This window comes from Lethenteron reissneri, unplaced genomic scaffold (assembly GCF_015708825.2).
Source record: "Lethenteron reissneri isolate LAM-NWPU_2019-01 unplaced genomic scaffold, ASM1570882v1 scaffold_1638, whole genome shotgun sequence".
Lineage (NCBI taxonomy): Eukaryota > Metazoa > Chordata > Hyperoartia > Petromyzontiformes > Petromyzontidae > Lethenteron > Lethenteron reissneri.
In genome coordinates, this window is record NW_026891375.1 from 618,611 (window position 1) to 636,778 (window position 18,168).

At 51.0% G+C, this 18,168-nt stretch overlaps 1 protein-coding gene across 1 annotated transcript in view; it reads right to left on the reverse strand.

Moving 5' to 3' along the window:
- The window catches only part of LOC133362946 (protein KRI1 homolog), a 52,549-nt gene extending 34,614 nt beyond the window's left edge, over positions 1 to 17,935 (reverse strand). The window contains exons 1-5 of the mRNA XM_061581924.1: positions 17,730 to 17,935; positions 16,873 to 16,946; positions 15,677 to 15,794; positions 13,541 to 13,646; positions 11,643 to 11,697 (exon numbers count right to left, since the gene is read on the reverse strand). Of these exons, the coding sequence (XP_061437908.1) occupies positions 11,643 to 11,697; positions 13,541 to 13,646; positions 15,677 to 15,794; positions 16,873 to 16,946; positions 17,730 to 17,778 (402 nt within the window). The 5' untranslated portion in view covers positions 17,779 to 17,935. The remainder of the gene's footprint in view (positions 1 to 11,642; positions 11,698 to 13,540; positions 13,647 to 15,676; positions 15,795 to 16,872; positions 16,947 to 17,729) is intronic.
- Between the last annotated feature and the right edge of the window lie 233 nt (positions 17,936 to 18,168).

Below are 18,168 nucleotides of genomic sequence, written 5' to 3' on the forward strand. Positions count from 1 at the left end.
ACAACGACACGACCATGATGAACACAGTGACACGGCCATGATGAACACAATGACACGGCCATAATGAACACAATGACACGGCCATCGTGAACACAGTGACACGGCCATCGTGAACACAGTGACACGGCCATGATGAACACAATGACACGGCCATGATGAACACAATGACACGGCCATCGTGAACACAGTGACACGGCCATCGTGAACACAGTGACACGGCCATGATGAACACAGTGACACGGCCATCATGAACACAGTGACACGGCCATCGTGAACACAGTGACACGGCCATCTTGAACACAGTGACACGGCCATGATGAACACAGTGACACGGCCATGATGAACACAATGACACGGCCATGATGAACACAGTGACACGGCCATTGTGAACACAATGACACGGCCATGATGAACACAGTGACACGGCCATCCTGAACACAACGACACGGCCATGATGAACACAGTGACACGGCATGATGAACACAGTGACACGGCCATCGTGAACACAATGACACGGCCATGATGAACACAGTGACACGGCCATCGTGAACACAGTGACACGGCCATGATGAACACAGTGACACGGCCATGATGAACACAGTGACACGGCCATCGTGAACACAACGACACGGCCATGATGAACACAGTGACACGGCCATCGTGAACACAGTGACACGGCCATGATGAACACAGTGACACGGCCATGATGAACACAGTGACACGGCCATCGTGAACACAACGACACGGCCATGATGAACACAACGACACGGCCATAATGAACACAGTGACACGGCCATGATGAACACAGTGACACGGCCATGATGAACACAGTGACACGACCATCGTGAACACAGTGACACGGCCATGATGAACACAGTGACACGGCCATGATGAACACAGCGACACGGCCATGATGAACACAGTGACACGGCCATGATGAACACAGTGACACGGCCATGATGAACACAGTGACACGGCCATCGTGAACACAGTGACACGGCCATGATGAACACAGTGACACGGCCATGATGAACACAGTGACACGGCCATCGTGAACACAATGACACGGCCATGATGAACACAGTGACACGGCCATGATGAACACAGTGACACGGCCATCGTGAACACAATGACACGGCCATGATGAACACAGTGACACGGCCATGATGAACACAATGACACGGCCATGATGAACACAGTGACACGGCCATCGTGAACACAATGACACGGCCATGATGAACACAGCGACACGGCCATGATGAACACAGTGACACGGCCATGATGAACACAGTGACACGGCCATGATGAACACAGTGACACGGCATGATGAACACAGTGACACGGCCATCGTGAACACAGTGACACGGCCATCGTGAACACAACGACACGGCCATGATGAACACAGTGACACGGCCATGATGAACACAGTGACACGGCCATCGTGAACACAGTGACACGGCCATGATGAACACAGTGACACGGCCATGATGAACACAATGACACGGCCATGATGAACACAGTGACACGGCATGATGAACACAGTGACACGGCCATGATGAACACAGTGACACGGCCATAATGAACACAATGACACGGCCATCGTGAACACAGTGACACGGCCATCGTGAACACAGTGACACGGCCATGATGAACACAATGACACGGCCATGATGAACACAATGACACGGCCATCGTGAACACAGTGACACGGCCATCGTGAACACAGTGACACGGCCATGATGAACACAGTGACACGGCCATCATGAACACAGTGACACGGCCATCGTGAACACAGTGACACAGCCATCTTGAACACAGTGACACGGCCATGATGAACACAGTGACACGGCCATGATGAACACAATGACACGGCCATGATGAACACAGTGACACGGCCATTGTGAACACAATGACACGGCCATGATGAACACAGTGACACGGCCATCCTGAACACAACGACACGGCCATGATGAACACAGTGACACGGCATGATGAACACAGTGACACGGCCATCGTGAACACAATGACACGGCCATGATGAACACAGTGACACGGCCATCGTGAACACAGTGACACGGCCATGATGAACACAGTGACACGGCCATGATGAACACAGTGACACGGCCATCGTGAACACAACGACACGGCCATGATGAACACAGTGACACGGCCATCGTGAACACAGTGACACGGCCATGATGAACACAGTGACACGGCCATGATGAACACAGTGACACGGCCATCGTGAACACAACGACACGGCCATGATGAACACAACGACACGGCCATAATGAACACAGTGACACGGCCATGATGAACACAGTGACACGGCCATGATGAACACAGTGACACGACCATCGTGAACACAGTGACACGGCCATGATGAACACAGTGACACGGCCATGATGAACACAGCGACACGGCCATGATGAACACAGTGACACGGCCATGATGAACACAGTGACACGGCCATGATGAACACAGTGACACGGCCATCGTGAACACAGTGACACGGCCATGATGAACACAGTGACACGGCCATGATGAACACAGTGACACGGCCATCGTGAACACAATGACACGGCCATGATGAACACAGTGACACGGCCATGATGAACACAGTGACACGGCCATCGTGAACACAATGACACGGCCATGATGAACACAGTGACACGGCCATGATGAACACAATGACACGGCCATGATGAACACAGTGACACGGCCATCGTGAACACAATGACACGGCCATGATGAACACAGCGACACGGCCATGATGAACACAGTGACACGGCCATGATGAACACAGTGACACGGCCATGATGAACACAGTGACACGGCATGATGAACACAGTGACACGGCCATCGTGAACACAGTGACACGGCCATCGTGAACACAACGACACGGCCATGATGAACACAGTGACACGGCCATGATGAACACAGTGACACGGCCATCGTGAACACAGTGACACGGCCATGATGAACACAGTGACACGGCCATGATGAACACAATGACACGGCCATGATGAACACAGTGACACGGCATGATGAACACAGTGACACGGCCATGATGAACACAGTGACACGGCCATGATGAACACAGTGACACGGCCATGATGAACACAATGACACGGCCATCGTGAACACAGTGACACGGCCATGATGAACACAGTGAGACGGCCATGATGAACACAATGACACGGCCATGATGAACACAGTGACACGGCATGATGAACACAGTGACACGGCCATGATGAACACAGTGACACGGCCATGATGAACACAGTGACACGGCCATGATGAACACAATGACACGGCCATCGTGAACACAGTGACACGGCCATCGTGAACACAGCGACACGGCCATGATGAACACAGTGACACGGCCATGATGAACACAATGACACGGCCATGATGAACACAGTGACACGGCATGATGAACACAGTGACACGGCCATGATGAACACAGTGACACGGCCATGATGAACACAGTGACACGGCCATGATGAACACAATGACACGGCCATCGTGAACACAGTGACACGGCCATGATGAACACAGTGACACGGCATGATGAACACAGTGACACGGCCATGATGAACACAGTGACACGGCCATGATGAACACAATGACACGGCCATGATGAACACAATGACACAGCCATCGTGAACACAGTGACACGGCCATCGTGAACACAGTGACACGGCCATGATGAACACAATGACACGGCCATGATGAACACAATGACACGGCCATCGTGAACACAGTGACACGACCATCATGAACACAGTGACACGGCCATCTTGAACACAGTGACACGGCCATGATGAACACAGTGACACGGCCATCATGAACACAGTGACATGGCCATGATGAACACAATGACACGGCCATGATGAACACAATGACACGGCCATCGTGAACACAGTGACACGACCATCATGAACACAGTGACACGGCCATCGTGAACACAGTGACACGGCCATGATGAACACAGTGACACGGCCATCATGAACACAGTGACACGGCCATCTTGAACACAGTGACACGGCCATGATGAACACAGTGACACGGCCATGATGAACACAATGACACGGCCATGATGAACACAGTGACACGGCCATCGTGAACACAGTGACACGGCCATCGTGAACACAGTGACACGGCCATGATGAACACAGTGACACGGCCATCGTGAACACAGTGACACGGCCATCTTGAACACAGTGACACGGCCATGATGAACACAGTGACACGGCCATGATGAACACAATGACACGGCCATGATGAACACAGTGACACGGCCATCGTGAACACAATGACACGGCCATGATGAACACAGTGACACGGCCATCGTGAACACAACGACACGGCCATGATGAACACAGTGACACGGCCATGATGAACACAGTGACACGGCCATCGTGAACACAATGACACGGCCATGATGAACACAGTGACACGGCCATCGTGAACACAACGACACGGCCATGATGAACACAGTGACACGGCCATCGTGAACACAGTGACACGGCCATGATGAACACAGTGACACGGCCATGATGAACACAGTGACACGGCCATCGTGAACACAACGACACGGCCATGATGAACACAACGACACAGCCATGATGAACACAGTGACACGGCCATGATGAACACAGTGACACGGCCATGATGAACACAGTGACACGACCATCGTGAACACAATGACACGACCATGATGAACACAGTGACACGGCCATGATGAACACAGCGACACGGCCATGATGAACACAGTGACACGGCCATGATGAACACAGTGACACGGCCATGATGAACACAGTGACACGGCCATCGTGAACACAGTGACACGGCCATGATGAACACAGTGACACGGCCATGATGAACACAGTGACACGGCCATCGTGAACACAATGACACGGCCATGATGAACACAGTGACACGGCCATGATGAACACAATGACACGGCCATGATGAACACAGTGACACGGCCATCGTGAACACAATGACACGACCATGATGAACACAGCGACACGGCCATGATGAACACAGTGACACGGCCATGATGAACACAGTGACACGGCCATGATGAACACAGTGACACGGCATGATGAACACAGTGACACGGCCATCGTGAACACAGTGACACGGCCATCGTGAACACAACGACACGGCCATGATGAACACAGTGACACGGCCATGATGAACACAGTGACACGGCCATCGTGAACACAGTGACACGGCCATGATGAACACAGTGACACGGCCATGATGAACACAATGACACGGCCATGATGAACACAGTGACACGGCATGATGAACACAGTGACACGGCCATGATGAACACAGTGACACGGCCATGATGAACACAGTGACACGGCCATGATGAACACAATGACACGGCCATCGTGAACACAGTGACACGGCCATGATGAACACAGTGACACGGCATGATGAACACAGTGACACGGCCATGATGAACACAGTGACACGGCCATGATGAACACAGTGACACGGCCATGATGAACACAATGACACGGCCATCGTGAACACAGTGACACGGCCATCGTGAACACAGCGACACGGCCATGATGAACACAGTGACACGGCCATGATGAACACAATGACACGGCCATGATGAACACAGTGACACGGCATGATGAACACAGTGACACGGCCATGATGAACACAGTGACACGGCCATGATGAACACAGTGACACGGCCATGATGAACACAATGACACGGCCATCGTGAACACAGTGACACGACCATCATGAACACAGTGACACGGCCATCTTGAACACAGTGACACGGCCATGATGAACACAGTGACACGGCCATCATGAACACAGTGACATGGCCATGATGAACACAATGACACGGCCATGATGAACACAATGACACGGCCATCGTGAACACAGTGACACGACCATCATGAACACAGTGACACGGCCATCGTGAACACAGTGACACGGCCATGATGAACACAGTGACACGGCCATCATGAACACAGTGACACGGCCATCTTGAACACAGTGACACGGCCATGATGAACACAGTGACACGGCCATGATGAACACAATGACACGGCCATGATGAACACAGTGACACGGCCATCGTGAACACAGTGACACGGCCATCGTGAACACAGTGACACGGCCATGATGAACACAGTGACACGGCCATCGTGAACACAGTGACACGGCCATCTTGAACACAGTGACACGGCCATGATGAACACAGTGACACGGCCATGATGAACACAATGACACGGCCATGATGAACACAGTGACACGGCCATCGTGAACACAATGACACGGCCATGATGAACACAGTGACACGGCCATCGTGAACACAACGACACGGCCATGATGAACACAGTGACACGGCCATGATGAACACAGTGACACGGCCATCGTGAACACAATGACACGGCCATGATGAACACAGTGACACGGCCATCGTGAACACAACGACACGGCCATGATGAACACAGTGACACGGCCATCGTGAACACAGTGACACGGCCATGATGAACACAGTGACACGGCCATGATGAACACAGTGACACGGCCATCGTGAACACAACGACACGGCCATGATGAACACAACGACACAGCCATGATGAACACAGTGACACGGCCATGATGAACACAGTGACACGGCCATGATGAACACAGTGACACGGCCATGATGAACACAGTGACACGGCCATCGTGAACACAGTGACACGGCCATGATGAACACAGTGACACGGCCATGATGAACACAGTGACACGGCCATCGTGAACACAATGACACGGCCATGATGAACACAGTGACACGGCCATGATGAACACAATGACACGGCCATGATGAACACAGTGACACGGCCATCGTGAACACAATGACACGACCATGATGAACACAGCGACACGGCCATGATGAACACAGTGACACGGCCATGATGAACACAGTGACACGGCCATGATGAACACAGTGACACGGCATGATGAACACAGTGACACGGCCATCGTGAACACAGTGACACGGCCATCGTGAACACAACGACACGGCCATGATGAACACAGTGACACGGCCATGATGAACACAGTGACACGGCCATCGTGAACACAGTGACACGGCCATGATGAACACAGTGACACGGCCATGATGAACACAATGACACGGCCATGATGAACACAGTGACACGGCATGATGAACACAGTGACACGGCCATGATGAACACAGTGACACGGCCATGATGAACACAGTGACACGGCCATGATGAACACAATGACACGGCCATCGTGAACACAGTGACACGGCCATGATGAACACAGTGACACGGCATGATGAACACAGTGACACGGCCATGATGAACACAGTGACACGGCCATGATGAACACAGTGACACGGCCATGATGAACACAATGACACGGCCATCGTGAACACAGTGACACGGCCATCGTGAACACAGCGACACGGCCATGATGAACACAGTGACACGGCCATGATGAACACAATGACACGGCCATGATGAACACAGTGACACGGCATGATGAACACAGTGACACGGCCATGATGAACACAGTGACACGGCCATGATGAACACAGTGACACGGCCATGATGAACACAATGACACGGCCATCGTGAACACAGTGACACGGCCATGATGAACACAGTGACACGGCATGATGAACACAGTGACACGGCCATCGTGAACACAGTGACACGGCCATGATGAACACAACGACACGGCATGATGAACACAGTGACACGGCCATGATGAACACAATGACACGGCCATCGTGAACACAGTGACACGACCATCGTGAACACAGTGACACGGCCATGATGAACACAGTGACACAGCCATGCTGAACACAACGACACGGCCATCGTGAACACAGTGACACAGTCATGATGAACACAGCGACACGGCCATCGTGAACACAGTGACACGGCCATGATGAACACAGCGACACGGCCATGATGAACACAGTGACACGGCCATGATGAACACAATGACACGGCCATGATGAACACAGTGACACGGCCATTGTGAACACAGTGACACGGCCATCGTGAACACAGTGACACGGCCATCGTGAACACAGTGACACGGCCATGATGAACATAGTGACACGGCCATCATGAACACAGTGACACGGCCATGATGAACACAGTGACACGGCCATTGTGAACACAGTGACACGGCCATGATGAACACAATGACACGGCCATGATGAACACAGTGACACGGCCATTGTGAACACAGTGACACGGCCATGATGAACAGTGACACGGCCATTGTGAACACAGTGACACGGCCATGATGAACACAGTGACACGGCCATGATGAACACAACGACACGGCCATCGTGAACACAGTGACACGGCCATCGTGAACACAGTGACACGGCCATGATGAACACAGTGACACGGCCATGATGAACATAGTGACACGGCCATGATGAACACAGTGACACGGCCATCGTGAACACAATGACACGGCCATGATGAACATAGTGACACGGCCATGATGAACACAGTGACACGGCCATCATGAACACAGTGACACGGCCATGATGAACATAGTGACACGGCCATGATGAACACAGTGACACGGCAATCGTGAACACAATGACACGGCCATGATGAACACAGTGACACGGCCATGATGGACACAATGACACGGCCATGATGAACACAGTGACACGGCCATGATGAACACAGTGACACGGCCATGATGAACATAGTGACACGGCCATGATGAACACAGTGACACGGCCATCGTGAACACAATGACACGGCCATGATGAACACAGTGACACGGCCATGATGAACACAATGACACGGCCATGATGAACACAGTAACACGGCCATGATGAACACAGTGACACGACCATGATGAACACAGTGACACGACCATGATGAACACAGTGACACGGCCATGATGAACACAGTGACACGGCCATGATGAACACAGTGACACGGCCATGATGAACACAGTGACACGGCCATGATGAACACAGTGACACGGCCATGATGAACACAGTGACACGACATGATGAACACAGTGACACGGCCATGATGAACACAGTGACACGGCCATGATGAACATAGTGACACGGCCATGATGAACACAGTGACACGGCCATCGTGAACACAATGACACGGCCATGATGAACACAGTGACACGGCCATGATGAACACAATGACACGGCCATGATGAACACAGTAACACGGCCATGATGAACACAGTGACACGACCATGATGAACACAGTGACACGACCATGATGAACACAGTGACACGGCCATGATGAACACAGTGACACGGCCATGATGAACACAGTGACACGGCCATGATGAACACAGTGACACGGCCATGATGAACACAGTGACACGGCCATGATGAACACAGTGACACGGCCATGATGAACACAGTGACACGGCCATGATGAACACAGTGACACGACCATGATGAACACAGTGACACGGCCATGATGAACACAGTGACACGGCCATCGTGAACACAGTGACACGGCCATGATGAACACAATGACACGACCATGATGAACACAGTGACACGGCCATGATGAACACAGTGACACGACATGATGAACACAGTGACACGGCCATGATGAACACAATGACACGGCCATGATGAACACGGTGACACGGCCATGATGAACACAGTGACACGGCCATGATGAACACAACGACACGGCCATGATGAACACAGTGACACGGCCATGATGAACACAGTGACACGGCCATGATGAACACAGTGACACGGCCATGATGAACACAATGACACGGCCATCGTGAACACAGTGACACGGCCATGATGAACACAGTGACACGGCCATGATGAACACAACGACACGGCATGATGAACACAACTACACGGCCATGATGAACACAGTGACACGGCCATGATGAACACAGTGACACGGCCATGATGAACACAGTGACACGGCCATCGTGAACACAATGACACGGCCATGATGAACACAGTGACACGGCCATGATGAACACAATGACACGGCCATGATGAACACAGTGACACGGCCATGATGAACACAGTGACACGACCATGATGAACACAGTGACACGACCATGATGAACACAGTGACACGGCCATGATGAACACAGTGACACGGCCATGATGAACACAGTGACACGGCCATGATGAACACAGTGACACGGCCATGATGAACACAGTGACACGGCCATGATGAACACAGTGACACGACCATGATGAACACAGTGACACGGCCATGATGAACACAGTGACACGGCCATCGTGAACACAGTGACACGGCCATGATGAACACAATGACACGACCATGATGAACACAGTGACACGGCCATGATGAACACAGTGACACGGCCATGATGAACACAGTGACACGGCCATGATGAACACAATGACACGGCCATGATGAACACAGTGACACGGCATGATGAACACAATGACACGGCCATCGTGAACACAGTGACACGGCATGATGAACACAATGACACGGCCATCGTGAACACAGTGACACGGCCATCGTGAACACAGTGACACGGCCATCGTGAACACAATGACACGGCCATGATGAACACAATGACACAGCCATCATGAACACAGTGACACGGCCATCATGAACACAGTGACACAGCCATCATGAACACAGTGACACGGCCATGATGAACACAGTGACACGGCCATTGTGAACACAGTGACACGGCCATGATGAACACAGTGACACGGCCATGATGAACACAGTGACACGGCCATGATGAACACAACGACACGGCCATGATGAACACAGTGACACGGCCATGATGAACACAGTGACACGGCCATGATGAACACAGTGACACGGCCATGATGAACACAGCGACACGGCCATGATGAACACAGTGACACGACCATGATGAACACAGTGACACGGCCATGATGAACACAGTGACACGACATGATGAACACAGTGACACGGCCATGATGAACACAATGACACGGCCATGATGAACACAATGACACGGCCATCATGAACACGGTGACACGGCCATGATGAACACAGTGACACGGCCATGATGAACACAACGACACGGCCATGATGAACACAGTGACACGGCCATGATGAACACAGTGACACGGCCATGATGAACACAGTGACACGGCCATGATGAACACAATGACACGGCCATCGTGAACACAGTGACACGGCCATGATGAACACAGTGACACGGCCATGATGAACACAATGACACGGCCATGATGAACACAATGACACGGCCATTGTGAACACAGTGACACGGCCATGATGAACACAGTGACACGGCCATCGTGAACACAATGACACGGCCATCGTGAACACAGTGACACGGCCATCGTGAACACAGTGACACGGCCATGATGAACACAGTGACACGGCCATGATGAACACAATGACACGGCCATGATGAACACAGTGACACGGCATGATGAACACAATGACACGGCCATGATGAACACAGTGACACGGCATGATGAACAGTGACACGGCCATTGATGAACACAGTGACACGGCCATCGTGAACACAACGACACGGCCATGATGAACACAGTGACACGGCCATGATGAACACAATGACACGGCCATCGTGATTCACCCCGTTACCTGCTTCATGACTTCATCAGCATCGTCATCCTCATCTTCTTCGTCTTTGTATTTCCTGAGACGACAAACCCCGTTCATTAAACATCGCCAACAAGATCAACAGTGAATCTTAGTGGGTATCTCCTGGCTAAATAAAGGAGTCAGTCTCTAGAGACAGTGAATCTTAGTGGGGTATCTCCTGGCTAAATAAAGGAGTCAGTCTCTAGAAAGAGTGAATCTTAGTGGGGTATCTTCTGGCTAAATAAAGGAGTCAGTCTCTAGAGACAGTGAATCTTAGTGGGCTATCTCCTGGCTAAATAAAGGAGTCGCTAGAGACAGTGAATCTTAGTGGGGTATCTCCTGGCTAAATAAAGGAGTCAGTCTCTAGAAAGAGTGAATCTTAGTGGGGTATCTTCTGGCTAAATAAAGGAGTCAGTCTCTAGAGACAGTGAATCTTAGTGGGCTATCTCCTGGCTAAATAAAGGAGTCAGTCTCTAGAGACAGTGAATCTTAGTGGGGTATCTTCTGGCTAAATAAAGGAGTCAGTCTCTAGAGACAGTGAATCTTAGTGGGGTATCTCCTGGCTAAATAAAGGAGTCAGTCTCTAGAGAGAGTGAATCTTAGTGGGGTATCTCCTGGCTAAATAAAGGAGTCAGTCTCTAGAGAGAGTGAATCTTAGTGGAGTATCTTCTGGCTAAATAAAGGAGTCAGTCTCTAGAGACAGTGAATCTTAGTGGGGTATCTCCTGGCTAAATAAAGGAGTCAGTCTCTAGAGAGAGTGAATCTTAGTGTGGTATCTCCTGGCTAAATAAAGGAGTCAGTCTCTAGAGAGAGTGAATCTTAGTGGAGTATCTTCTGGCTAAATAAAGGAGTCAGTCTCTAGAGACAGTGAATCTTAGTGGGGTATCTTCTGGCTAAATAAAGGAGTCAGTCTCTAGAGACAGTGAATCTTAGTGGGGTATCTCCTGGCTAAATAAAGGAGTCAGTCTCTAGAGAGAGTGAATCTTAGTGGGGTATCTCCTGGCTAAATAAAGGAGTCAGTCTCTAGAGAAAGTGAATCTTAGTGGGGTATCTCCTGGCTAAATAAAGGAGTCAGTCTCTAGAGAGAGTGAATCTTAGTGGGTATCCCCTGGCTAAATAAAGGAGTCAGTCTCTAGAGAGAGTGAATCTTAGTGGGTATCTCCTGGCTAAATAAAGGAGTCAGTCTCTAGAGAGAGTGAATCTTAGTGGGGTATCTTCTGGCTAAATAAAGGAGTCAGTCTCTAGAGACAGTGAATCTTAGTGGGCTATCTCCTGGCTAAATAAAGGAGTCAGTCTCTAGAGAGAGTGAATCTTAGTGGGGTATCTCCTGGCTAAATAAAGGAGTCAGTCTCTAGAGAGAGTGAATCTTAGTGGGGTATCTCCTGGCTAAATAAAGGAGTCAGTCTCTAGAGAGAGTGAATCTTAGTGGGTATCTCCTGGCTAAATAAAGGAGTCAGTCTCTAGAGAGAGTGAATCTTAGTGGGTATCTCCTGGCTAAATAAAGGAGTCAGTCGCTAGAGACAGTGAATCTTAGTGGGGTATCTCCTGGCTAAATAAAGGAGTCAGTCTCTAGAAAGAGTGAATCTTAGTGGGGTATCTTCTGGCTAAATAAAGGAGTCAGTCTCTAGAGACAGTGAATCTTAGTGGGCTATCTCCTGGCTAAATAAAGGAGTCAGTCTCTAGAGAGAGTGAATCTTAGTGGGGTATCTTCTGGCTAAATAAAGGAGTCAGTCTCTAGAGAGAGTGAATCTTAGTGGGGTATCTCCTGGCTAAATAAAGGAGTCAGTCGCTAGAGAGAGTGAATCTTAGTGGGTATCTCCTGGCTAAATAAAGGAGTCAGTCGCTAGAGGCAGTGAATCTTAGTTGGAGGCTCTCGCCGGGTTAAATAAACGACTCACCCTTGTTGCTCCAGGATGATTTTCCTCTCGTAGTCATGGATGTACAGGGGAGTTCGCTCTGCACGCTTGGAGTTCCTCTCTGCGGTATCGGCCTTCGTGTCATTGTCTGCAACGCACGCACACACAGACACGCACACACAGGTACGCACACACACACACACAACAGTGAGTGGTTGAGTGGGAGACTGTGCGAGTGGGTGAGTGAATGGATGATTGTGTGCGTGGGTAGTTAAATGGGTGAGTGGATGAGTGAATGGGTGAGTGGGTGTGTGAGTGGGTGAGTATTTGAGTGGGCGAGTGGTTGAGTGAGAGGGCGAGTGGTTGTACTAGTGAGTGATTGTGTGTTCTTGCCCGATGAAGCTGATTGTAATTATCAGCGGAACGTCGTACTACTCAAATTTTAAAATGCTGTTGATTCTCTCTTCAGCACGCCGGTGGGCTAAAGAAGTCAATCAATTTGTCCTTTGAAAACGGACACATTTTCTACTGTTTGGCCGTGTCGGGTGGTGGAGGGTTACGACACATTTATAAATAACGCGATCTGACCCAAAAACCTATATTATGAATATTGGTCGTGAAAGCCTATGTGTTAAAAAGGTGAGTGGATGGTCGAGTGGGCGAGTGAATTTTTGCGTGTGTGAGTGGTTGAGTGATTGGGTGAGTGGATGGTTGAATGGGTGAGGATTTGTGCACTAATACATCTGGGAGTTTCTCTCCTTCTCACCGGGTGAGTTGAACTTTCACCCTCACCGAGCCGTTTAAACGCCGAGTGCGCTGCGTGGCAATGCAACTTGCATGGCTGTGTGCGGTGGTGGAGGTCTTGCGACACAAATGTGGCCAGGTCATTGTCACATGGCCTAACCCAGAACATCGACAACGGATCGAAGTCCTAATGGTAATGCTCACACAAAGACAAAGGTCAAGCGTGTAGCCTCCAACACTGTTGGGAGCAAGTGCTCGTTTTGGTGGTGGCCGTGAGTGGGAATCGAACTCGGGTGTCTGCCGGGTTCATTGCCCGGCACCCGAACCGCTGCGCCGCCACTCCAAACATCTCGCCACGGTGGCTAGGAGATGTTCACTACCTCGCCTGGTACGCAGGGGGTCGTGGGCTCGATCCCGACCCTGACGCCTGCTGCTGTATATTTGGAGTCTGCGTGTCTCTCTCTCATCATCATCATCACGGTGGCTATGAGATGTTAACTACCTCGCCTGGTCTACAGGAGGTCGTGGGCTCGATCCCAACCCTGACACCTGTTGCGTATTTGGAGTTTGCGGTGTGGAGTCTCTCTCTCTCTCTCTCCCGCCCAGAGGTCGTGTGAATTGTCTTCCGGGTCCTCTGGTTTTCCCCTCCACATTTAAAATCAACATCGCCACGAGTTCAAGAATATTTGGCTGCTGATATAAATTTCCACGCGATGATGATCATAATACGCCGCCAATTCGTTGAGCTGCTGTCATTTGTGATGGCCACGTCGCTTCTGAGAAAGAGCTACGTAGCTCAGTGGGGACTTGCCTGGTAATAAGTAATATTTAAACATACTTTTTGTTAAACTCGCTTTAATGAACCGTACCGCACGAGTAATGGCAGAACTCCACGACTCCAGGAAGTGGCCCCGAAGCTTGCCATCACGTAAGGCGCCGTGGTCAATTACAGCCAACGTCAGTTTACCGTGGACAATTAGAGCCAAGCCGAAACATAACATATATATTACAATCATGTTTAAAAATATTATATTTATTTTTAATGATAGAATATAGTATTGTCATCAGTATGACATAAATATACCAAGTTTGCAGTCGATAGCACATTGAGAAGTGGGTAAAAAATTAGTTACAATATTTGAGGATACGACAACAACAACAGACAGAGCGCGTTAATAGAAAGTGTGCAAAAAGATTATTTAAAAATATATTTTTAATGATATAATATAGTATTGTCATCAGTAAGACATAACTATACGAAGTTTGCAGTCGATAGCACATTGGGAAGTGGGTTAAACTTGAGTTACAAGATTTGAGGATACGACAACAACAACAAAGTGAGTTAACTAAAAGCGTGTAAACAAACTAACTAGTTTCAACGGTGGTCGAGTTTTAGTTTGGGTGCACACGCACGTGCACGCAGACTCTACTCACCCTCATCCTCCGCCTCATCATCGTAGAAGCGCTCGCTCTGCTCGTAGACTCGGGGGTCTCGCTTCTTCAGCAGCGACAGCGTTCGGTAAAACTGCCGCTCCACCTTGGGTGAGAAAACCTAGGGCAGAGGGAGACTCACTCAGCCACCCACTCATCCACTCGATCACCCAGCCACTCCCCAGCTCGCTCGCCCACTCGCACTCAACCACACGTCCACCCACTCGCTCACCCACCCTCTCACTCAATCAACGACTTACTCACTGACTCATCCGCTCACCTACCCGCTCACCCACCCACTAACTCGCCCACCCAATGACTCACTCGCTCACCTACCCAATCGCTCACCCACCCTCTCGCTCACCCACTCATGAAATCAACCACTCACTTACCGACTCACCCACTCACTATCGCAACCACTCACTCACCTCAATCGACCACTCACACACCAACCAACTCACTAAATCACCCACTCACCCAGCTCACTAACCCAATGACTCACCCACCCACTCACCAATGCCTACACCCACTTACCCATTCACCCACACACTTACCCATTCACCCACACACTTACCCAATCACTCACTCACCCACTCAGTAGCTCACTCACCCACTCATCCACCCACTCCCCAATGCCTCCACCCACTCACCCATTCACCCACACACTTACCCAATCACTCACTCACCCACTCACCCACTCATCCACCCACTCACCAATGCCTCCACCCACTCACCCATTCACCCACACACCCAATCACTCACTCACCCACTCATCCACCCACTAACCAATGCCTCCACCCACTCACCCATTCACCCACACACTTACCCAATCACTCACTCACCCACTCAGTAGCTCACTCACCAATGCCTACACCCACTCACCCATTCACCCACACACGTATCCAATCACTCACTCACCCACTCATCCACCCACTAACCAATGCCTCCACCCACTCACCCATTCACCCACACACTTACCCAATCACTCACTCACCCACTCAGTAGCTCACTCACCAATGCCTACACCCACTCACCCATTCACCCACACACGTATCCAATCACTCACTCAACCACTCATCCGCCCACTCACTTGCTCACCCACCCACCCTATCACCCACTCACCCACCCTGATGCATTCAAGCAGTGGGATTCGCCATGCTACAGGTCTACTCCAACAGAAATCCCAACAAAGCTCTTACCACATTCTCCTCCTCACTCTCGGAGCTTGAGTCGTCCTCTTCTGAGCTGTCCACATTCCCATGGCGGGAACTCACTGCAGCAAAACAGTGTCCAGGGTTAGCGAGCATCTCTTCATCACAGAGGCTCACAGAGCAAGACTACGGCTCCTATAGGGCTCGGTGTTAGACTCTGAGGCTCCCACAGGGTTCAGTGCTGCACTAGGAGTGTTTCACTAGGATTGTTGGGCTAGGAGTGTTTCACTAGGAGTGTTGGCTAGGAGTGTTTCACTAGGAGTGTTGGGCTGGGAGTGCTGCACTAGGAGTGTTTCACTAGGAGTGTTGGGCTGGGAGTGTTTCACTAGGAGTGTTGGGCTGGGAGTGTTTCACTAGGAGTGTTGGGCTGGGAGTGTTTCACTGGGAGTGCTGCACTAGGAGTGTTTCACTAGGAGTATTTCACTAGGAGTGTTGGGCTGGGAGTGTTTCACTAGGAGTGTTGGGCTGGGAGTGTTTCACTAGGAGTGTTTCACTAAGAGTGTTTCACTAGGAGTGTTGGGCTGGGAGTGTTTCACTAGGGGTGTTTCACTAGGAGTGTTGGGCTGGGAGTGTTTCACTAGGAGTGTTTCACTAGGAGTGTTTCACTAGGAGTGTTTCACTAGGAGTGTTGGGCTGGGAGTGTTTCGCTAGGAGTGTTTCACTAGGAGTGTTTCACTAGGAGTGTTTCACTAGGAGTGTTGGGCTGGGAGTGTTTCACTAGGAGTGTTTCACTAGGAGTGTTTCACTAGGAGTGTTTCACTAGGAGTGTTGGGCTGGGAGTGTTTCGCTAGGAGTGTTTCACTAGGAGTGTTTCGCTAGGAGTGTTGGGACTGCGGGTGACTTACGCGGCTCCCCTCGCGCCCCGCGCCGCGTCCCGGGCACCGCGCGGCGCATTCCGCCACGAGGCCGAAACCCCTCGGACGGCTCCAGCCCCTCACACTCCCCTCACTCGCCCCCCTCACGCTCTCTCCCTTCGCTCTCTCTCTCTTCGCTCTCCCCTCACGCTCTCTCCCCGCTCTCCCTGCTCTCTCTCTTCGCTCTATCCCCGCTCTCCCCTCACACTCCCCTCACACTCTCTCCGCACTCCCCTCACACTCTCCTCACACTCTCTCCGCTCTCCCCTCTCTCTCTTCGCTCTCTCTTCACTCTCCCCACTCTCCCCTCACTCTCCCCTCACTCCTCACTCTCCCCTCAATCTCCCCGCTCTCTCCACTCTCTCTCCCCGCTCTCTCTTCACTCTCCCCACTCTCTCTTCGCTCTCCCCTCACACTCCCCTCTCTCTCC